A 23,186-nucleotide genomic window follows, 5' to 3' on the forward strand; every position below is an offset into this window, starting at 1 on the left:
GTCACTCACACTCAATAAAAAAAGAAACACACACAGAACACATTCATTTCATGTTAGTGCTTATAACACACAATACTTTTCCTGTCTCTTTTACAAAGAGAAAACATACAACATATACACATTGTTTGCAAGAAGAATGTTATATTAAAATTAAGTGAAATATAGCCATCAACTGCTGATTTGGGTCACAGCACATTTAAATCTGGAAATTACATTCATAAAAGTTGATTGAAAATGTTTTTGAAGATGAGGTCATATACATGAACACCACTTCTGAGTTGAAGCTGATTGTTATAAATAATTGTACTTACTATTTTTGATTATTATATTAATGTTCTACCGTACACTTAAAAGGGATTGCAGTGCTCACATCTCATTGCATTGGTCATCCTCATAAAGCTACATTTAAGTTATGTGTTATTATAATTCAGTTTGAAGGTTACTTAGAGTAATTTTCATTGTGCTATTTCGTTTTTTGATGTTCATGTTTCTTAAAAAGTATTAATATAAAAAATACCTATTTTTCCATAAAATGTCTCATTCTGTAACATTCTGCTGTTTCCAACATTTCCTTATTTACAAATGTTGTCAATGTATTTATAATACAACATTTAATAATGATTGTATTGTATCATGCCATCTAATTGGTTGAATATTTTCCTTGTAATGCTAACCCACCGGCCTCAACTTTTCGGAGAGTTGAGGAATGCAAATAGGATGCAAGGCTCTTATCAATTGAGTCTCTGGCGCCCCTTTGTGGTGTCTATGCAGAATTTAATAAATTCATTTTCAGTTTATAAAATCGGATTATGCAACTCATTCGAAAATGCTTTGAAATAACACAGCAAATGGTTGACCAAATGAACTAGAAATGTGACTTGCAAAGCTGAAAATAAGTGTAGAGTTGAAGTTGTTAAAGACAAATTCACAAAATGAAGTCAAATAACTGAAAAACCCCTTTAAAAGAACAGTTACCATCATGTAGATAATGTTTTGTTCAGCTAGAAAGGTATAACCTAGATTTATGTCATCTTGGATTTGCAATGAGACACTTAAATGATCAAATTAGTACAATATTTACAAGACCGGCAGATGCACTAAAAACAGATACATTTAGTGTTCACTTTAACTGAAAGTGTAACAATATCTACCACAAGCAATGGGATAGTCAGTATATAAGGTATGGCGGTAGCCACGTTATCTGTTGAAAACTAGTTGGACACCGGCTAAAGGCTACTTTACTTTTTGTTTGCTTATATATATTATTATCCTTCACGTCGTGTATTCTGGACATGATGTCTCAATCATGGTCTCAATACATAGGCTGACTGACATAAGCAAGGGAGGGGCTGCTGCAAAACACACACTGATAGAATGAATGCAAAGAGCCAAAAGAACACTTCCTGTTGATGCAAAAATTGCAGCAGCAACTGTCTGACACATCTGGACTGGAGAGGGGGAGGCCTGGCTGTTAGCGAACTACCGAGGGGAATGGACAACATTTAATGCTCATCTGCAAAACGGTGAGTATTGAGTAAAATGGATTTGCATGTTGAATTGAACTGGTGACAATAGGGCGCTGTCAATGTCGGTGCGTTCTTGCTATGACACGTAAAGTAATTAGTAATAATTGCCTCCGACCGTGCGGTACGAACTACATGCTAGCTAGCGTTAGCCTCTACTTAGCAGTGGCTGACATGGGATGGTTGCTAGCTAAACTAGTGCTAACTGGTAGCATAAGCAAGCTAGCACAGTAGCATGACAGCCGACATAGTTTGCACCCGCGTTCGACGTTGTAACTTAAGCTACTAACATATGAAATGTTGTCAAGCGTTTTCATAATCGGAGAAAGCGTGTCCAAGCAGTAAGACAACCCGACACGAGTCAAAGTATGAAGTTTGTGGGAAAGTTGGGCTGTTTTCTGAGATAATTGTTCGATTCGACACTAGCTAATGTAGCTAACGCTGTGGTAGTTAGCTTGTGTGCTGCTCGATAGTTTGGGTGGTTCGGCCCTTTTGAGCCAATGCAAAACCTCTTTTAAACAAATGTTAATGCAAGTTGGCGTCGATATGTAAAATGATAGAGACAACGACAAAAAGTAGGTGGATGCCAAGCTAATGCTATTGTTAGCTGCTTCGCTAGGTGACTTAGTATAGACCCCCCATCAATAGCTAACTAACTACTAACATAATGGTTTGTAGTAAAGTTTGAGACACCCCACATTTGCAATGTATCAGTACTGAATGTATGCACAATAATAATAATAATAATAATAAGCTTTATTTGTATAGTACCTTCCCTACAAGAATTGCAGTCAAAAGTGCTTCACAGTAGAGAATTGACATCTGATGAAATAGTCACGGGAAATCGATATCACAATACAGTTACCAATACAAGACATAACATAACACAAAATCAGGTGATTAGTTTAATATGCATCATAGAGCATTGAGAAAGTGCCGCAGAGAGCAAGTGGCAGGAACAGTACATGCTAGTGTACCTCAGTGTCCACTCCAACTTGGTAATGAGATACTTAATGAATGTACCTTAAATAATATGTAAACTCACTGTGTTGTGTCATAAACAGATTGCACTAACATTACCTACCGTGTTTTTTGCAGAATATCTGTCAAGCTACAATACTAAAGGTAGAAGTACTAGTTTTAGTCACATTAAATGTACCGGTAATAGTAAGCAATGTTATGGCAGCAGAGTACAATGTCCAGGGACATGGCAGGTTATTCTGTATACCTTGGATCACCTTGCTCATCAAGGAATATTACCATTTCTGTGACATTCATTTTGTTTTGAAAGGCCCTTATCTGTTGCGTTAAAAGCACCATTTGGAAACAACCGCATGCTTTATTCCAGGATAACTACATATTTGAACTATAAGGCATGTCAGAACACAGTGGAGCCATACCAATTATGACGTATGCATAAGCAACCATTATGGCTCTGCACCCATTGAACCCTTCTGTTTGGCATAAGCAGTAAAACTGTATTGGTTTGAACCACCAACTGAAATAAGTATTGTGCAGTAATGTCTGGTGAAAACTGGACTCTGTGGTAGATCCTGCTAGTCTGGGAATTCAGAAATTGCTGCGGCATTGTCAGGTGGCTCTTTTTCCACCTATTGCATAATTTTCCATGATATTTTAACCTTTTTAAAAATGTTGTTCATGGCCCATTATATGGTATTATTTTTTAAATATTTATAGATATAGACCTCACGTTATTGACAGTTTTCAAACCCAACGGGTAGTATTTAGGAAGTCTAAATATTCTCAAGTATTTAGCAGTGTGGTATCCATTATTATTTTAATATTATTTATATATTTTTTAAAGTAGGACACTTACTTAGATGGGAGTAAAACTGACGCAGACATTTGCAGGGTTTTGCCGCAGCAAACGATGGCTGACTTGGTTAAAGTATTTTCTACCATTTGGCAATAATAAAACAAGTTTTAAGGGCATTGCGTCAAATGTATTATTGCCATCTGTAATTGCAACAGCGGAATCACTGCAGGGTGGCTCTAGGTGAAAAGACAATGTGGCAGGATGATATCCTAGCTAATTACTGCAGGTCATTAAAAGCACTGTTCTCGCTGCAATCAAGATGTACATTTGTTAAGGTTGATGGTACACCAAATGCTCAACATATTTTCTTTTACAGCAATAAAGTGTACTTTTTGAAATCAACAGCATCTCATTCTCCTCACCTCCATATTGACGAAAGACTATGGCTGTGCGGCAAATAGGCGGCTATACTTTTCATACTTATTATTTTCTTCATATTCTTACTAGTTAAAAGCTTAATGAAGTTATGGCTGCCTCGATTAATCATTGTTGTACATGACATCAACAACAATATTTGAACCAATGCATGTTTAAAAAAAATAAAATGTTTTAATCGAGTTGGGAAATCAGCTCTAGTAATGCGTCATGCTTTTTGTCAGTATAACAATAAAAAAAATCAGTGTTTGATCATTTATATGTTGTTTGGAAAGTATACAGATAATGAGGAAGGACTCAAGTAACTTTTTAATTGATCTACTTGTGAATAGGCTGAAATGAAAGTTATTTGTTATTCCTTACAAATCAGAGAGCGCACCTTAAGGCTAAGCATACAATATTTAGCTCTGCATACTGAGCTCCTACTATTCCTTTATAATATCTGCACTGCATGTTTTTCATAACATTAGTGTATGAGAATCTAGTCTATTTGTATCTTAGTTTTTACTATCTGTTTAAAATTGCTCTGCCAACCTTTGCTTGTTAAGCAATTCTGTTGTGGGTCTGCTCTGCCCCACAAGCTGTTTTTCAAAGTAGGTGAAATGCTGCTGATGTTGAAGAAAGCAAACAATGCATGCTGACTTAGATTTTTCTTCTGATGTTTTTTCTTCTTTTCCCTCCTTATTTGAGTGACGTGGCTAAGTTACACGTTTTTAGGAGATGAGTTATGCTGACCATCCAAACTATCACATTGTACTCGGCATCCTTTAAACCTACCTACATAAAGCAGCTGTGTCATAAATGTTTATTACCCTAAAGGCAACTTGAGCCACATAAGGAATTTTTGAGCTGAGTTAAAACATTTTCAGTTTTTCCCACGTGAGCCAAGCATGTGCATCTCAACTACTGAGCATACATTCTTTGGCTGCCCTTCAACTTGGCTCCATTTAGTAGAGTAGCAAGCTTTTGGCAGACATTGCTGGTATGTTTAACTGTATGAACAACATGCTGAATTTGAAGGCTGGTAATGGGGGAGTGGAAATAATATACATTACACCTTCTTACGATTCTCTCCGTTTTGCTACATATTTCCCTCCTCTGTGCCAGGAGGAGAGCATATGGCTTGTTTGACAGGTGTCTTGGCAAGCTTTGGCAACTGGAGAAAGTGTTTACTTTCCCAAAGTGCTGATAGGGACTCAATGCTCAGAAAATATCTTGCTGAATTGCCAGCGAGGGGCAGGGAGGGAGGGAGGGAGGGAGGGAGGAGGTGCACAGGGAGAGAAGGGCAGATGGAGTGGGGGGAGAGGAAGGTTGAGCTGGAGAACTGTCGCATACTAAGGGTTTTGAAAACTGTTGGTAATATGGCATTTCTGCTGAAAAGGCAGGGCCTCTGCTAATTTGTTTAGTAAGATCAGCTTCGGCTGACTCAAATCGTTTGAAGCTTTAAACATTGCTGTGGTCCAAATTTCAAATTGCTCCCGAGTCCAGTGGCGGCGTGCTTTACACCACTCCATCCGACGCCTGGCATTGTGCTTTGTGATGTAAGGCTTGCATGCAGCTGCTCGGCCATGAAAACCCATGCAATGAAGCTCCCGGCGCACAGTTTTGGTGCTGATATTAATGCCAGAGCTGGTTTGGAACTCTGCAGTTATTGAGTCAGCAGAGCTTTGGTGACTTCTACGCAGTATACGCCTCAGCACTCGGTGACCCCGCTCTGTAACTTTAGGTGGTCTTTCTGTGGTACCTAAACGTTTCCACTTTGCAATAATACCACTTACAATTGATCGTGGAATATCTAGGAGAGAAGACATTTCACAAACTGACTTGTTGCAACTAGGGATGGGAACGATTAATCGAATATTCAAAATTATTCAGGTATTCGAATATGAGAGTATGAGTTATGAATATTTTAATTGTAATTTTTTTTTTGGGAGGGGTGCCTAAGTTGATTACATATTATCAAATGGAAAAATTCAATGTATACGACATTGCCATAGCTAAATGTGTTAGGTCTAAAGGTGTGTTTTGCTCCCCACACCGGTCCCTCACAGCAGGCAGAGCTGCAGGTGCGGATCTCTCTCTCTCTCTCGTCCGGTTATACTTCACTCGCTTTTATGTCCAAAACCATCAGATCTAGCTAATGATATGGCTGCTGCCCCTCCCTACAAGCAGATCACGCAGACTCAAACCTCATCTTATGCCCAAATTCCAGCTGAGAGGGTCTCTTCTACAGCTGGCCTGATTGTGAATCGCCTCTGCACCCGCCTCTCCCCTGAGTAGACATGCTCATATTCTTAAAGAAGAATGAGTATTGAATAGCTGCATTCTGTGCATAGGCCCTGTTATAGGTTGTTGATCTCTATTGTAATAGGGTTATGTTACCAGGGCCGCCCCTCCTTACAGGCCAATCACGCAGGCTGCATGGGGCCCCGCCTTGCGCAGGGGGCCCCGCCTTGCGCAGGGGGCCCGCCCAGAGGGCCTCAGCTGCTGTGCGCAGTTCTCCGCTCAGTTCTCCGCGCACCCCCGGCTGACACGCGAGAGTGAGAGGTGACAAGGGGAGCACGTCTGTAACCCGACACCGTTGCAATGAATCGACATCTGACCAATCACGGCTTTGATACGGCCACTAGTGCAGGTGAAGAGATGTCGTGTAAAAGACAGTTTCAGTCCGGCGCAAGCTAGAGGGAAAAAAAACAAAACTTAAAGAAACTAGAGCATCACTCGGAGGTGGGTTATTGTATGAGTCAAATGTACAACTTGCGAATGTTGTATAAGTCAAATTGCCAATTGCCATATTAATACATCAGCTGCAATTCACGACATGAAGAAGGCAGTCTCTGCATAGCATATAGGCTAATGGAGATGCAGTTATTTCCAGCATTCTTTATTTACCATTCATTCAAGTATGTGATGCCTTGTATCTGCTAATGTACAGGAGGAAGAGTGATAAACTGTCTGTCTAGTTGGCTTACATAACAGTTCAAGTTTACAGCCTAAAAAACATGGAGCATTTTTCCCCCTTATATTCATTTTTATGTCAATTTGCACATTTCATGGTGATGCTCAGCCTCTCCCCTTAACTCCTAACAGTCATCATCATGTCAACCACAACACAGAGAAATACTGATAGAAATGTGTGTGTAGTTGTTGATACATTGCTGACAGAGGGAAATACATTTGAATACAGATTTAAGAAATATCAGTTTTTGAGCATGTCATAAGCATGTTTTGTCTTGACTATACAACTATATTATAATAAAATAATATAGTATTTATATTATTGAATTGATTATGATTATTAGTAGAAGTTGTTTATTTGCATTAATTATATTTTAATCTTTTTGAGGCGAGTATTTGGCAGGAAATGCAGACGTATTCACCTGTAAACGCATACTGAACGACATACATGCACAACCATTTACCTCACTGCATAAAAAGTGTTGATAATAATAATAATAAACAGGAATTATATTTGCAAAAAAAAAAAAGTTCTCTCCTGTCGGTTTGGCGGGGGGGCGGCCCTGTACGTTACCCTAACCCGTTATGTTGTTCGTGTATGATCCCTCTTTCATTTAAAAACCAAGTTATATTTTAAGCATGACATCTGTAGGCCTGTAGCTGTCAACTGTTAAAACTGTGATCACCAGTTCAATACAATTGACAAATTCGACTTTTTCTATACTTATTTGATGATACTTATGTATTTATTGCACACATTTACCTTTTTCTAGACTAAACACAATTATGATCCTAAGTAGGGATGCTCCGATCGATCGGTCACCGATCGAGATCGGCTGATACTCACTCTCTACCGATCGATCGGTGCTCTCTGAACATGCCGATCGCGAGAGCCGATCGCATGACGTAAAATACATGACACTTTTCTCTGTTACCTCATTCACACCAACGGTGTTTCGGGGCCGGTTCGGAGCTGGAGCTTGAAAAGCACCGGGTTTTCCTGTTCACACCGCAGAAGAGTAGCCTCTTAGCTCCGGAATCCGGTTCGTTTCAAGCACCAAAAAATTGTCCGGCCAGAGCAAAAGCACGACATACGTCACGCTTACGTCGAGGCGGGGGCAGGGGCGGGATCAACTCCTGAACAACAACAAGAAGCCCGCGTTTTATCCAGCTTGTATACAACGATGGAGAAACTTAACAAGCAGCAGTGGTCCACTGAAGAGACCAGCTACCTACTGGGAATCTGGTCTTCCGAAGAGGTGCAGAGGAAGCTGGAGCACAATCGGCCATTGTTGTTGTCGGTGTCAGCTGTGAGGGGTTTCCGCGCGGTTTGGCTTTATGAAGCAGGCAAGCAAACGGTTACGTCATGACGCAAACGATGACGCAATGACGCAGCACCAGTCGGACTCTGGGCGGTGTGAAAAGAGCCTCCGCTAAACCGAAGAACGGGTTCTGAACCTGAAAAGCTCTAACACGGAGCTTGAATCGGAGTTGTGTTGGTGTGAAGGAGGTATGTGTGTGGCAAAACAAGCTCGCCAAAATGGCTTCACCGGTCTGGCATTATTTTAAGGTGTCCGAAAAAGACAGTAAAATAGCAGTATGCAACGTGTGTTAAGCAGAAATCCTGCAGCTCCGCCCGCCGGACCGGTAAGCGGAGCGAAACACACAAGAGTTAGACCTAACACATTTAGCTATTTTATCTACCTCTGGAACAAGCTAAACTAGTCATTATAAATATATGTATTCTTCACTGTCAGGTCACTCATTACTGGATCAGTAAGCTGCATGAGATACTGACGGGCTGTCAGAGAGAGAGAAGGAGAGAGGAAAGAGAGCGCTTCCGCTCATTTCTCCCGTATTATTATCCAAAGTGAATGTAAACTTGAATAATGTACATAATTTGAATGTAATAATTAAGTTGATTGTTGTTTGTGGAAGCTCCAGTGAATGAGCCGCATTAACTAAGTTTTAAACATCAGTTTAAATGGAAGATTTAAAGTGATGTTTAAATCTTCCATTTAGGCCCCGCCCACTCGATCGGATCGGTATCGGCCGATACTGATTCCGGCGATCGGCCCCGAAATTGGCGATCGGAGCATCCCTAATCCTAAATTAAAACATATGCGGTTGTTAAGATCGCAGTTTATCAGTGGATGTTTGCTGGAACTACTTGTAAACAGCGTGTTTCCTGACGGACACACACACAACGTTGACTCCGGTCAGGTAGAGACCGGTCTCAAGTCAGCACCGATGCAGACTCGCTGTTTGAGGGCTTGATAGCCCACTCCCGCTCCACACGCGTTGGTTTGGAACCGCACTTAATATGGCGTACCCTCCGCGCGAACGGAGGGGGTGTGTGTAGGGCAGGGGTGCCCAACCAGTCGGGGAGATTCCCAGTCGATCGCGAGATGTGTCTAAAAATAGAACAACAATATTCTGTTATCGTTAATGTCCTATAACATAATCTTCCTGTGCCAGAATAATGCACTTGAACGCATCAAAGCTTTGTGATTGGCCGGCGTGACCCCATGTGTCAGGGCGTGACTGGTGGGCAGTGGGCACTATTTCGCTGACTTTGTCCGTGTCAACAGGTGACAGTCCGCACACACACAAGACGCAATTATGGCAGAAGCAAAATCAATCAATCAATGTTTTATTTTTTTATTTTTATTTATATAGCCCAATATCACAAATGTTACATTTGTCTCAGTGGTCTTCACAGTGTGTACAGAATATCAGTATGACAATACGACACCCTCTGTCCTTAGACCCTCACATCGTACAAGGAAAAACTTCCGAAGAAAACCCAGTTTAAAGGGAAAAATGGGAGAAACCTCAGGGAGAGCAACAGAGGAGGGATCCCTCTCCCAGGACGGACAGACGTGCAATAGATGCCGTTTGTAAATTGAAAAGATAATACATTTGCAACATAGGTAGTCCAAATGTTTGGAAATGCATGTGTGTAAGAGCCCAAAATATATAATTTTCACTCCGAGTGGGAGGATGATTATTTTTATCTATTCCAATTCAAAGTCCATCTGTCTCACCTGCAATGCGAGCGTGGCTTTATCGAAGAAGGGTAATTTAGGAGCGGCATTTCAAAACAGTGCACACACGCTACGAGACAGAATTCCCTCCTAATTCTGCCCTACGCTCCCAAAAGGGGAGGGGCCTGAAAGGACAGCTAAATGCACAGCAGTCCATTTTCACCAGGCCCAACAACAAGAGCAAGGCTGCTACCATAGCATCTTATCGTGTCATGAAGTATTTCAAAGACGGCGAAGTTGTGAAAGAAGCATTCCTGGAGGCTGCTGACACGCTTTTGGGGGACAGTAAAAATAACAGTAGCATTTCAACAGGTTTTTGATATAATAAAAACTCAAGTTAGATACCGTAATTAATCAGCTGTAAGTTTTAGTTTGTTTGAACTTATTCATTATAATTATTGCACAAAATGGTATAAGAATGCAAACATTAAGATCTGTTCTGTTTAAATTGATTAGAGTCTATTATCAATTCAGGTTTCTTTTTATACTCTACTAAAATGCAACAAAAAAAGGGTTTGATTCTATTAATTTTGTCTTTTTTATTGCACTTTGGCAGCAGATTCCTGTGTAGCTTCAGATCTGAGTTGTCTTATTAGTAAGCCTAATTTATACTTTTGTAGCAACACTATTTTTATATAATGGCAAAGAAAGGGTTCAGAGTCTCTTTTTTTTTCCGGTCGAATAATCGATTATTATTCGCCAGGGCTGCCGAATAATCGATTTTGATCATGGTCAGTTTCTGGCAACCCTAAACTAAACACGCCTTTTCTCCTCCTTATCTCATGACTTTTCATTTAATATGGTTTTGAACACTGTAATCAATACTCAATACAGGAAAAACTTCACGGCTGGTTTCATTTCTGGTAGTTCCGGATGTTGTCTCATGCTACCCACGTCTGTAAACAAACGTATTCAAATAAACTGTACCTTCATTTAATATTCAGCAATAATAATATCTCGACGTCTATAGTTGTAGTGTTGAAATCAGTAGGTTTCGGTGTGCAACACTCCGTGTCATATCGCTACTAAATTCACCTCTATAGTAAATGGTATATTAGCCACATGCTAAATGCTAACTGGAGATGAAGGATTTTCAGAATAAAAGCTTAACAACTGCGCACGAGAACTTCTGGTTTTTCAGTATAAAACAGCATTTAAACTGACCGTATGTTTAAGGTACTTTATGCCATCAAAAACATTGATTTTAATTTATAACACTGCGCGCATGTGCAGAGCTGCAGATCGGGTAGTCACATAGCCTACTACAATCACATTCACCGCTTCACCGACAGACGTACCATAAAAATGTCCACGAACACAGATGAAGAACTCATTCCTAAAAAAGGTGCTACTTCAGTTGTATGGAAGTGGTTCGGTCATACATAGAACAAACAACTGTTCTGTGTAAGGTCTGTAGAAAGACAACTTCCTAGAAAGTTAAAGGGATGTTATTTTGTTTGAGGGTATTTTTTTATTATTCATTTCATTATCATTATTTATTATTTGTTGTATTTCATTTTACAAGTTTTTTCAGGGATGGCCTACAAGAGATTTTTTTTTCAGTTTGATTAAAAAAAATCTTTGCACATTAATGACAGCCAAGTGCCGTGGTGCTGTTTTTATTTTATTTTTTTTATTCTTGAACAACTGATTTGTAATGATACATCATTAACATACTTTTGAATGAGTTATTCTCAAAAGAGATAGCACTGCGTGTCCCCTTTGAAGCAGCCTTTCGCCTTTCCCTGGAGGATCTGATGTTTGACTTTGTCAAAAATGTTTTAGCTTAAGCTTGATGTAAGGCCTTATGAAATGCATTAAGAGGCTGTTATGCTCACTAGGTAGAATAATAGGAGCAAGCTAACCACAGATTGGCAGAAGCCTTCAAGAATGTTCTTCTTCGTAGGATAGCAGCAGCAGGCAAACCAACTTTTCCGCAATCGTTTAATCTCCTTTCTGATTGTGTCTTTGGATGACTTTGCCTCCTTTGTTGTGACACTCCCTCATATACTTGCAATGCATTATGGAAATATGGTTCCACTAACACAAAACAACCAGTATTAACAGCCATTCTATTGCACTTTCTATATGTTGCTCTAAAAAAAACACCTTAAATATTAGGGATGCACGATATTGGTTTTTTGAAACCGATACCGATAACTTCCTGCTTCTCAAGACCGATACCGATAACCGATAATAATATAATATATATATATTAGGGCTGTCAGTCGTTTAAAATATTTAATCGCATGATTGTCCATAGTTAATCGCGATTAATCGCAAATTAAACGCACATTTTTGATCTGTTCTAAATGTACCTTAGAGGAATATTTTTCAAGTTTTTAATACTCTTATCAACATATGAGTGGACAAATATGCTTTATGCTAATGTTTATTATCATTTCAACAATGACAAATATTCTCATGAATATTAAACACAACAACCTCTGAACATTACAAATATTCGCCTCAATTCAACCTGGAACCTCTCTCATACAATAGTGTGTGTGTGTGTGTGTGTGTGTGTGTGTGTGTGTGTGTGTGTGTGTGTGTGTGTGTGTGTGTGTGTGTGTGTGTGTGTGTGTGTGTGTGTGTGTGTGTGTGTGTGTGTGTGTGTGTGTGTGTGTGTGTGTGTGTGTGTGTGTGTGTGTGTGTGTGTGTGTGTGTGTGTGTGTGTGTGTGTGTGTGTGTGTGTGTGTGTGTGTGTGTGTGTGTGTGTGTGTGTGTGTGACTCAAGGCATATGCTCGAACGGGAGCTGCCTGGACGCTGCAATCATGAGTGTGCTGACTTCTCCTACAATGTCCCGCTGTCTGGCTGCCTGCATCAAGTCAAGTGCTCGGCGCAGTTGTGTGGATAGAGCGCTCCTCTGTTTTCATTTAAACAGCTCCTTATATCCGTTAGCGCAGCTAGCTAGCACCCGATGCTAACAACAACAATGCACGTAAGGTCTCTCTCTCGCTCGCTCGGGCCACACATACACACACCCTCCCGATGGCCAGTCGGTGCCTGCCGGTGAGCGTGGAAGTGTGGTCTGCCACAAGCGGGCGGCAGGAGCGGTGCTGTCAGCAGCATCAGTTTGTAGATGGTATTTTAAACTCGATGCGCTCTGAAACTACGGGGCGGCCAAGGAAAAAAAATACACATGCGTTAATCGCGTTAAAATAATTAGTGGCGTTAATTTTTTTTTGCGTTCAGCCCTAATATATATATATATATATTAAATGTACCTGTAGTTTTTGCACACCTGGTGGTAAAAAGAGACTAGTAGTGAGCAAATGACATGAGCATTACTACTATGAACAAAACAAAGCCAAGAACAGTTTTGACTCTTCAAAGTGACCATATTTATTTTCCCAAATAAAGTTCTTGCCTTTTTCAAAAGCCTCGTCAATAGGTAAAAGCCCCGGTGCCTTTGCAGCTGGCTTTGGATTCGTCGCTAGTTTAGCAGCGCAGGCGTCTTCGTACGCTTTTAACACACCCTCGTAGCGATGGCGATGTTTCAGGTGACTAATCAGGTTGGAAGTATTATAGCTCGTTGCCTTTTTCCCTCCTCGTGGAACTTCTGCATTGCATTTGTTAATACAAATAGCAAGCGAACTATCTAACTCTGAAACTTTTAAATAGTCCCATACTACCGAAGACATGTTTGTTTACTGTCCTGGCTTCACGGCCGCACACCATTTACGTCACAGCCAGGCATGAGTTAGGGAGCGTTGGATTTGTGAAGAACTCCCCTCTTCCTAAACCACTTATACCACAGTACTGGCAAAACGGGAAGAGCCGAGTGAAAAACAAGCGCCCCTCATCCCAATCCACCCACACCGCAGTATCTTTTTCTTTTTTTTAACCCAAAAAATATATTGTATATTATCGGGGCTATTAATACTTTTATCGGGTTTATCGGGATGACGTCATAATTCCTAATATCGGGCCGATAATTATCGTGCAACACTATTAAATATTATTTGTATTTAAAAAAGAAAATAGACCTTGTTGCATTGGTAGCTGGTCAAAGCCGGTGAGTGCTTTCAGTCTTGTGTTTATTAAATGAACCTATTGAGTGACAACTGGTTTCAGTTGTGGATCTTCATATCAAGTTGTTATGCCACCGTTTAGTCATTCTGACGATACTGAAGCCCAAATCAGATTTTTCCAGCTGCACAATGCACACCTCAGAGGTCATTCAAAGTTATTAAAATCAATGAAATGTTTATGCTTCACAATTAAATAACTGCATCGGGAAAACATATCTGCATGGATAGGGTTATTTCATGTTTTTTTTTTATCTTTTATAAAAAAAAAACATTAAAGTATAACATAAAGAAACACCTGTAATCTTTTTCTTCCAATGTTGGTTTCTTTAGTGCAGCATATGCATAAGTTACCTGAATCAACTGTATTTTGTTAAATTAAATATGTTGTTGTCTGTACATATATTTACTGGTGATTACATAAATATATTGGCTCTTTGCTCGCAGGGCCTTTGTTACACTTGTCGTGGCGTTTGTGAGTGTGAGCTGTCCGTCTCCTCTGGGCGGGGGCTGGGCTCTGCCCGCTGTGAAGCACCATACATGACCGCAGACCTCACACTGAGCTGAAATGAAACGAGTCCACATAAATGAGGTAAATAACATCAATAACCAGTCTCATACTGCTCTCTGCTGTTGTTTATGGTGTGTGGTACTTGGCGGTGCAGGCCTCGGCCCCTGCTCTTAATCTCACCGAGCTCAACAGAGTGGAGGAGAAACAGTGTCCGTTAGGGTAGTAGTCGGCTGGCGTGACTTTAATGTCAATCTTTCAGTTTGTGTGTTCAGACGGACGGAGAGATCAAAATTACGTTTCCAACAATCCCGAATACAATTATACAATATACAGATATGTATCAAAATATGTATATCCTATATACACAATCAACAGACACATTCACACATATGCACACATTAAGATAAAAAAACACAGCAATCAATATATACAAAATAACAGCGTAAAAAAAAAGTGAGAGCCTTTGAGCGCGGAGCTCCCAGCTCCCAGACAGCCTCCTGTGTCACCAGTTCATCGATCGCTGATGCTGTTGTTTTCTGCATGAAAAAAATGCTGAAATGTGCATCCAAGTATACTTGAGTGACCGTTAATATACCTGGGCGGCCTGCCAAAGTAAATCTTATGTGTGGGAAACACTGGCATTGACTTTAATTAGTTACGGTTCTGATGAGAGACAGTAACAAAGAATGCTGTCATCATGACATGTTAGGAGAGTGATCTACTGTGAAGTGATTCACAGGCCGTTTTAGAACTACAAAGTGGAGTGCATGTTCTCTAATCATTCTCTCGTGCATGCTCAAAGTGCGCATGTTGCAGGCAAGTACTTGCTTTACTAACAGGTAAAGCAAGTACTTGCCTGCAACATGTACTCTTCACCTTCATGATGGAAAACCAGGAATCAGAGTTTTGCTAACTTCTGATCACCTCCCTGAGAGAAATGTTCCCTGACCTCAACATGTTGGGTTTACTGGCGCTGTATTGCTGGTGATTCCAGTCCCCTCTGTTGCAGCAGAGTAACGAGTAATTCCAGTAAATGATTTTCGCAAATATGGCGCAATCTTTGTCCTTCTGATATAATAATTCGTAGTTGCCTGAATCAAGATCTCAATATTTAACAACACATGTTGCAGTCCTCCTGTATAGTACATTTATAATGGTGCCTGTGGATGTCTTTAAAGATGTCTGTAGTGTTCCCCGGGCCTCCTGACCGATAGAGGCTGCCCACTACAGGATTATTGAGGCTGACGCTGTGTCAACAGGAAGATATGATACAGCAGTCAATGTTTGCTGCAATTCATTGTTGTTTCTTATGGCATAGCATGTTTCATACATTGATGTATAAAATAAGACTGTCATCTTAAATAAGTTGTTGAAAAAAAAGTATACAATTCTGCTGTGTATTGAAAATGCAATTTAAAAAAAACTAATAATTTTCTGTCTTTTCTTTTTCTCCTTTTCCCATCAGGCAGCCGACAAACTGGAGAAACATATCCAAGAAATGGACGACGGCAGTTACATCGAGTTCGATGTGCCGGAGTTCAGTAACACTGTTCTGGACCAGCTCAATCAGCTGCGGCTGCAGGGGAAGCTGTGTGACATCATCGTCCACATTCAGGGCCAGCCGTTTCGAGCCCATAAGGCTGTGCTGGCAGCGAGCTCACCCTATTTCCGTGACCACTCGGCTCTCAGCACCATGAGTGGCCTTTCCATCTCGGTCATCAAAAGCCCTGAGGTGTTTGAGCAGCTTCTTGCATTCTGCTACACGGGTCACATGTCCTTACAGCTCAAGGACATTATCAGTTTCCTCACTGCGGCCAGCTTTTTGCAGATGCAAGCCATCATTGACAAGTGTACCCAAATTCTGGAGAGCATCCACTCCAAGATCAGCATCCCAGTTAGTGTCTGCAGCCCAGGGAAGGGCGACTCGCAGACCAGCGGCAATGGGGTCAACGACAGCAACCTCTTTGTAAACCCTACCCAGATCTCCCCCCCTTACTACTCCCGGCAGAGTCAGGCAGGACATGAAGTGCGCTTTGAGCTGCCAGGAAAAACCCACAGACGCGGCCGACAGCAACCGGAGGAAGGCCAGTCGGACCGAGGCAGCAGTGATGGTGTGTCAGAGCACGATGCTCCCATGGAAGGAGAAATGGAGCAGGTGGACCTGATCGGCAAAGATGGGCAGGTGACCGACGTGCACGTGAAGATTGAGAAGACCGACAGGCCCACTTACTCAGATAGTTCCTCAGCCGGTGATGATGGCTACCACACAGAGCTGGTAGACGGAGAGCAGGTACTGGCTGTTAGTGTGGGATCTTATGGTCCAGTCATCCAGTCGGCTGCCTATTCTTACTCAGGGCAGTCCACCCCGTGCTTCGTCAACCTCAGCAGCTCCAGTCCCTCCCGCTCCTTACTCAGTGGCTACAGAGGTGCGCGAGCCAGAGTGAAGCGGCCCCTGGGCATCCCGGCAGAAGTGCTGAGTCGTATCAAACCAGGCTCAGAAGACAGCGAATCAGTCGTGGGACCCACGGGATTGGAGAATGACGTGCGAGAGCGCAGCCTGCGGAGCCAGTGGTACCCCTACAACGAGAGACTTATTTGCATCTACTGTGGTAAGACCTTCAACCAGAAAGGGAGCCTGGATCGCCACATGCGCCTGCACATGGGAATCACCCCCTTCGTTTGTAAATTCTGCGGCAAGAAGTACACAAGGAAAGACCAGCTGGAGTACCACATCCGTGGCCACACAGACAACAAGCCCTTCCACTGTCAGATATGTGGCAAGTGCTTCCCGTTTCAGGGCACCCTTAACCAGCACCTGAGGAAGAAGCACATGGGAGCATCAGAGGTGACTAACCATATAGACTCTCCAGAGACCACCGAGGGAAGCTCAGGTCAGAAGGACCAGGAGGAAACGTCTGAGGGGATGGCCTTTGAGGCACAATATGCAGAGGAGGCACCGGCCAATGAGGAGGAGAGTTCAAAATGCAGTCCAGAGGAAGCTCAAGCCTCAAGATGTGATTTTTAGGTCCTGCTTTAGGTTAAGGAAGCTTTAAGAAATGTTTATCTTAACTCAACTTAAAGGACTTTTTTTCTTTTTGAATCAGCTCCCTCTACTATAGACATTTCTTGCGTCAAGGGGTTTCTGTCAATTTGTGAAAGTACGATGTTGAATGCAGAGAGCAAATGCGTGCTTTATAGAAATCCGATTCTTTCAAGCAAAGGGAGTGACAACTTACTATTTTTGAGGAGGTCCCAATAATCAAGACCCCTTAATTGATTTATCTTTTTATCTTTCCATGTTTTTTAAAACATATTTACAGAGTTATATAGGCATGTTGCAATAATTGATAATGTGAAAGCTCTGGTAAGATGCTTGTCATATCACCTTTTTACCTGACCTGTTTTTGCACATGTGGCCACAGGAGGTCACTTACTCACAAGGAATGATTTTTCTGCCAGTGCAAAGCTTCGTGTGACATATCCGTTCAATACCTCATGATACAACTACATACTCATAACAGACAGTATTTTAACTCAATGAACTCACCAGGTTCTACCTCATAGCCAAGAACCTACCAGGCACAGACGTGTTCACCGTTTGAAATCCGTTTTTAGGTTGTATGTACAGTATCTTTATTGCCAAACCCTGTACAGAATATTCTCTCGACACAAAGCCTTGATACTTATGTGAAATATTCCTTGCTGATTGTATGGATACGGGACAAAGTCCTTGTTTCATGGTCAGCCAGGTTGAAATGATGTTTAAGAAGGTGCTATGTTAGCAGTACATTTGCTAGCTTTCTTGTTTGTTTCTGCAGACAATAGAGTAAGAAAATGGCCCTGCATATTTTCAACATGAGTTTGCTGTCTTGTAACGTTTGTTCTTCAAAACACTTAAGAATTGTATCTCTCATCACTACTGCAGATCTCACCTGTTCGTGCTTTCAGATGCTGTCATCCATGAAATGGGTGGAATACGTCCACACAGTGAAGTCATTTATATTTCTCTATACTCTGATGGCAGACTTTTACTGAATTATTGTATGTGTAAATTGTTTTGTCCTGAGGTTGGCTTCTAGGTTAATACTCAGAGTTCTCATTGTCAACTCAGCGCAGTAGGAACAGCTCTGGACTGTTCACATACATCAACACATAGTATACTATTCTGAATGATATGCAAACAGAAAGAACAAAGGAATCTCAGCCATTTTGACATGGTTTATTCTTCCATTATTTCAAAGAGCTCTTGCTTTGCTTCCTTTCTTATGTTTGCTTCTGTCCCACCTTTCTATGATGGGACGATTGATCTGTGATCTTTTTTTCTCCGCATTGATCGGGGTCAGATGTGGAACAAGTTTTCCTCATTTGTCTACCCTACTTGATGGTGTTGACATCGATGTGGCACAGCTAGATTAAGGCTAAGAGTTAATGTATTTAGAAGTAGCTGGTGATCCAAAGTATGATGCACTTTGCAGAGATGGGGGGAGGGACGGGGGTTCTGCCATTGAGAAAACGCGCTAGCTTCTGTCTTCATTCTGATGCGGCAGGGTAGGACTAGATTGACAGCAGTGCTTCTGCCTATACGTACATCTATTGTGATCTTTAATGAGACTCTGCAATCACATGAATACTAACGTCTACAAGTCATGCATATGGCTACATATTATATACAGTTTGAGCCATGGGGATCGGGACTTGGGTTTTAATTCCATTCTGCTTTAAGTCATCTGTATTTTACAGTTAATACATAAAAAAGGCACTTAGAAGGCCTGATTGATTATCCTGTTATATTTAGGACATTTAAAGCTCAGCTGGGTGGTCACTTTTGTGCTATCATGCTTTTCCTTTTTATCCATCCAGCTGTAAAAATACATTTATTGAAGAGCACCTGCTATTTGCTTTTATTTTGTCCAATCTCGTCCATGCTGAATTTGTGTCAATGAATTGGGTTTGGTCTTTTTTTCTCACAGTTTACATGTAATGTTCTATGTTCGGTTGGTGGGAGAATATTGGGCTTTGTTTCTCATGTCTATGCGTGCAGTCTTTTTTTTATTATTCCGGTGAGTGTGCGTCTTCTCGTTGACAGTCGAGATAGCGAACCAAAAAGTAGGGAATTTGGCAAAAGTCGGTATAGCTAGCTTTTCGTTGCCAGGCATCGTCACAAACACTTTAGTTCATCACACCCACAGTCTGTCCACCTGTACAGTCCTTTTAGACAAATGTTTACTGAGTGGAGTGTTTATCTGTCGGCCGCTGACGTGCAGGTTGAACAGCTGATCTGACCTCACTAAAGATCATTCAGTGACCCGTTTGAATCTGCCTACGGCGAATACACCTCACCTAGGAAGGAAAGAGTTGGAAATGTTCAAACCTCCTTGTCAGTAATGCTTTGTGAGTAAAAGGTACAACATGCTAAAATAATTGTGTGCCAAGAGTTCACACCAAAGACTAATGGGTGATTTGTAACTTTAAAATGTTGACTGTATCACATAATTGAATGCTCATATTAAGAAGTTCTTAATTTAATGTAGGACTAGTCCATTGTTATTTGCAAGGAATGCACGTTTCCCAGCTTACAACAATCACTTGTGTACAATTTGAACAACTTGCTAAGAAGACATTAAGCAGCAAAGTCATAAATAACACAATATATTAAGCCATACAAAAGCTGACAATATAACAGTTGTGCAATAGGTATTGTAATTGTTTAAAGCCAATGTAAACAAAACACAAAGTGGCATCTTTAACTTAGTGCCTTGCCACAAGCTTTACTTTGAGGATGCTGGCACTTAGATTCCTGTGTCTCTTTCCTTTTCTAATGGCTTGCATAGAGCAATGATAGGGTATGGCCTCAGCATTAATCTATAGTGGTACCAAGAATGAATACAAATGAATTCATTTCACTTTTGTCCAGTTGTTTTCCAGCTCAAGTCCTGTGCCCTGATCTGGCTCTTTATATTATAGTTTTTGGACAACTGATTTGATGGTTAATCTTCTTTTGTAGCAATGAATTACAATCAAAAGAAGCAGTGTTGTTCCCTGCAAGCCACTTCCCAGTGTTCAGAGACCTCACTGTATCCTTCCTCTCTGACCACTCTGGACAATCTTAACAATGTACTGTATTTTGGCATTTCAATGAAGGAAGGAGATGCATGACACACACACACGTCTACTTCCTCTCTGTTCACGCGGAGCATCTGGCCAGGGAACAGCTGCTTGGGTATTTAGCAGTGGAGGAGAAAAAAAGAAGCTTTCTCTTATATACTGTAGCTGAATTGCACGTTGCTCAACCACAACATTGTATGAAATTGCCAATGGATCATTGTTTTTACATGTATTTGTGTCATCAATTGTGCACTTACAGTTTTTTTTTTTATAGTCAATACCAATTCCATCCGGGAAGTCTAGTTTATTTCTGTATTTTCTCTTAAGGGATGAGCTATAATGCTCTCAATCACTTTGCTAGGGACCATTTCCCTCTTAAATGGTGCTTGAGACGAGTCGGATCCTTTCCTCTTTTTTTTTTTTTTTTAAACGAGTCCATATAATCATCATAGGTGAATGAAGGGGAAATTGTTTTATTGCTTTTTCATGAACTAGTTACTAAATGTGATACACTTACAAAACCAACTGAACTTGACATCCACTCAAATCAGCTCCACACCTCGGAGAGGAGCAGGAGATGCATTATGGGCCACAAGTAATCAAAAGGAAGTGTTTACAGGGAAGGCTGTCAGACTACTTTTTGAAATTGCAGCTCGTCCTATTCTTTTTTATAATAAACTCACTTCAGGTAGTTTACAAACACTGATACAGGCTTAGAAAAAAATCTTAAGTCTTCCATAGCTTTTCTGTCAGTTTCTGTCCGCTGTGTATCATAAGAAAAAGCAATAACCTTTTTAAAAGCGGTGTATTGGGATCATCAAGCCTATTGAAATATTGACCTGTCGTATATCAAACAGAATGAATGTCAGGAGGCTTAGTGAATTGAAGTAAGACCAGGGCGATTTGATATTGATAGATCTTTTTTAATATATATATTTTCTGAAACGTTGGACGAGTTGACTTTCCTCTTCAGAAAAAATATATTTAAATGAAAAAGCGACGTTGCTGGTGTTATGAATGCTCATCAAAAGCCAGTGGTAGACAGTGAACTGCAACACAAGAAACGAGTGCATGGCTATCAAACTAGTGGCACTGTTCAGAGTTGCACCTCCAGCTGTGTCAAATAATGAAAGGGATTTTGGGCTGAAAAGCCACTGTTTGGGAGGGGGCTGTCTGTCATCATGGTGAGGTTCAGGGGTCTCCTTCAGCTCCTCGGGTCTGACACTGTAGCTGTGGTTGTTTAGAACAAGGGGGAAGATTTCAAGTCAATCTATTGTTCCTTCTCCCTTTACAACTCCCTAAAGTCTACAATGCAATGTCTCTGGCTCATATGTATTCGGAGACGAGGCAAACAAGAACTTAGAACTCAGGGTATATCATGTTAAAAGTGGTCTCATTGGACATATGTGTGTCCATAGTAGAATTGTGCAATTCTCTTCAGGTGGGGATACAAGTCCTCAGTCAGTGGTTCCCAAACATTCTGCCTCAACGAGCTCATATTTTCCGCTGGAGACCACGTACCGAAGCATTATTACAGACATGCCCTAACTCCTGTTTTGTCCACTCTACACACAACCTCACAACCCAACTGTGAACCTCAGAATTCTACTGTTTTGTACAACTGAAGTAAATGAAGCTAGCTAGAGCTGATGTATCTATTGCCATTTATGAATTTTATTTTATAGCATGAAATAAAATATATTTATTCAAATTATATATTTTACTCATAATCATTCTGTGCTGCTTTGTTTTGGTTCTTAAGCTTGTAAATTGCTTTTTTATTATATAAAAAATGTCAATAGAATAATGCGTTTGTAAAATAAAGACGCTAATTTGGCTCTGATTTGTCTCCAGTTGATGATTTATTCACTTGTCTATGTGCATGCTAACTAAAATGACCTTAAACAAACTACTGTAATATCCAAACATCCTTAAGTAGTCTTGTTTACAACGTGTTGAACAAGGCATCCAATATATGGCCAAAATGTGTCTTTGGTATGAATGGAATTCACAGGATGCTGCAGTAAACTATGTGAATGCCATCTGGAGGAATATCTGGCGTATGTGCACCTTTAACCCTCCAGAGGGAGCTAGAGATCAACAAATACACCTCAAACTGTTTCTTTTGAACCAGAGTATAGTTTAATAAAAATAAGATACATATCTCATAATGATATGGCTTGTGACTTAAACACATCTCTTAAATGTCATTACTAGTGTTACTTATAACAGCTGTTTTGATTAAATATTAGGCCACTTTTATGACATTAAGGTGTACATGTTTCTGTTATGATAATTTACAAACCAGATGTTTAAAAATACTTCTTCCTCTTGTAAGTTCTCTTGAGAGTTCAATAATCTTTTGTTTTTCTTTGCTACTATCGGTGCATGTGGAAATAGCTTATTCACAAAAGTCACAGAAGCCAAGTTGTAGATTCAAACACAATAAATTGCTTTAGTCTCTGATGGCTGGTAATACAATTAATATCACCAGTCTCCTATTCCTGCAGGATCTCCAGATATACGCTCTGCCCAATCCTCAGCACTGCTATAGCTCTTGTCCTGACTGTTAAAAAATGCATATATTCATGGAGTGGCACAGCTGTGGACCAGCCTCCATAGTGTTACCACTGTCTGTGGCTTTTACAGAAAGTGACACCATAAGGGAGCCAAATGACTAATAAACTACCATATTGGCCTGCTATGTACTTTTCTGAAATTGTCTTGAAGCCTTTTACAACAGTTCTTTTAGGCAGCATGTTGCAGCCAACATATCCAGTGTTTTATACCTAAAATAA

At 40.7% G+C, this 23,186-nt stretch overlaps 1 protein-coding gene across 2 annotated transcripts; it reads left to right on the top strand.

The window, feature by feature from the left end:
• The first annotated feature begins 1,389 nt into the window (after window positions 1-1,389).
• zbtb34 (zinc finger and BTB domain containing 34) lies at window positions 1,390-22,148 on the top strand. 2 transcript variants are annotated; one of them, XM_034090964.2, is made up of 3 exons: window positions 1,391-1,523; window positions 14,220-14,364; window positions 15,749-22,148. In XM_034090964.2, the coding sequence occupies exons 2-3, from the start codon at window positions 14,341-14,343 to the stop codon at window positions 17,306-17,308; spliced, it is 1,584 nt and encodes a 527-aa protein (XP_033946855.1). In that variant the 5' UTR covers window positions 1,391-1,523; window positions 14,220-14,340; the 3' UTR covers window positions 17,309-22,148. The 2 variants fall into 2 exon arrangements, with proteins under 2 accessions (XP_033946856.1, XP_033946855.1); XM_034090965.2 differs by lacking the exon at window positions 14,220-14,364 and having other exon boundaries at window positions 1,390-1,523.
• The last annotated feature ends 1,038 nt before the right edge of the window (window positions 22,149-23,186 follow it).

The sequence above is a fragment of the Pseudochaenichthys georgianus genome, chromosome 9 (genome assembly GCF_902827115.2).
Source record: "Pseudochaenichthys georgianus chromosome 9, fPseGeo1.2, whole genome shotgun sequence".
In the NCBI taxonomy this organism is placed as follows: Eukaryota; Metazoa; Chordata; class Actinopteri; order Perciformes; family Channichthyidae; genus Pseudochaenichthys; species Pseudochaenichthys georgianus.

Coding starts and splice junctions, on each gene's coding strand:
- zbtb34 (XM_034090964.2), top strand. CDS start 14,341: ATGAAACGAGTCCACATAAATGAG. Junction 14,365..15,748: donor AACGAGTCCACATAAATGAG/GTAAATAACATC, acceptor TTTTCCCATCAG/GCAGCCGACAAACTGGAGAA.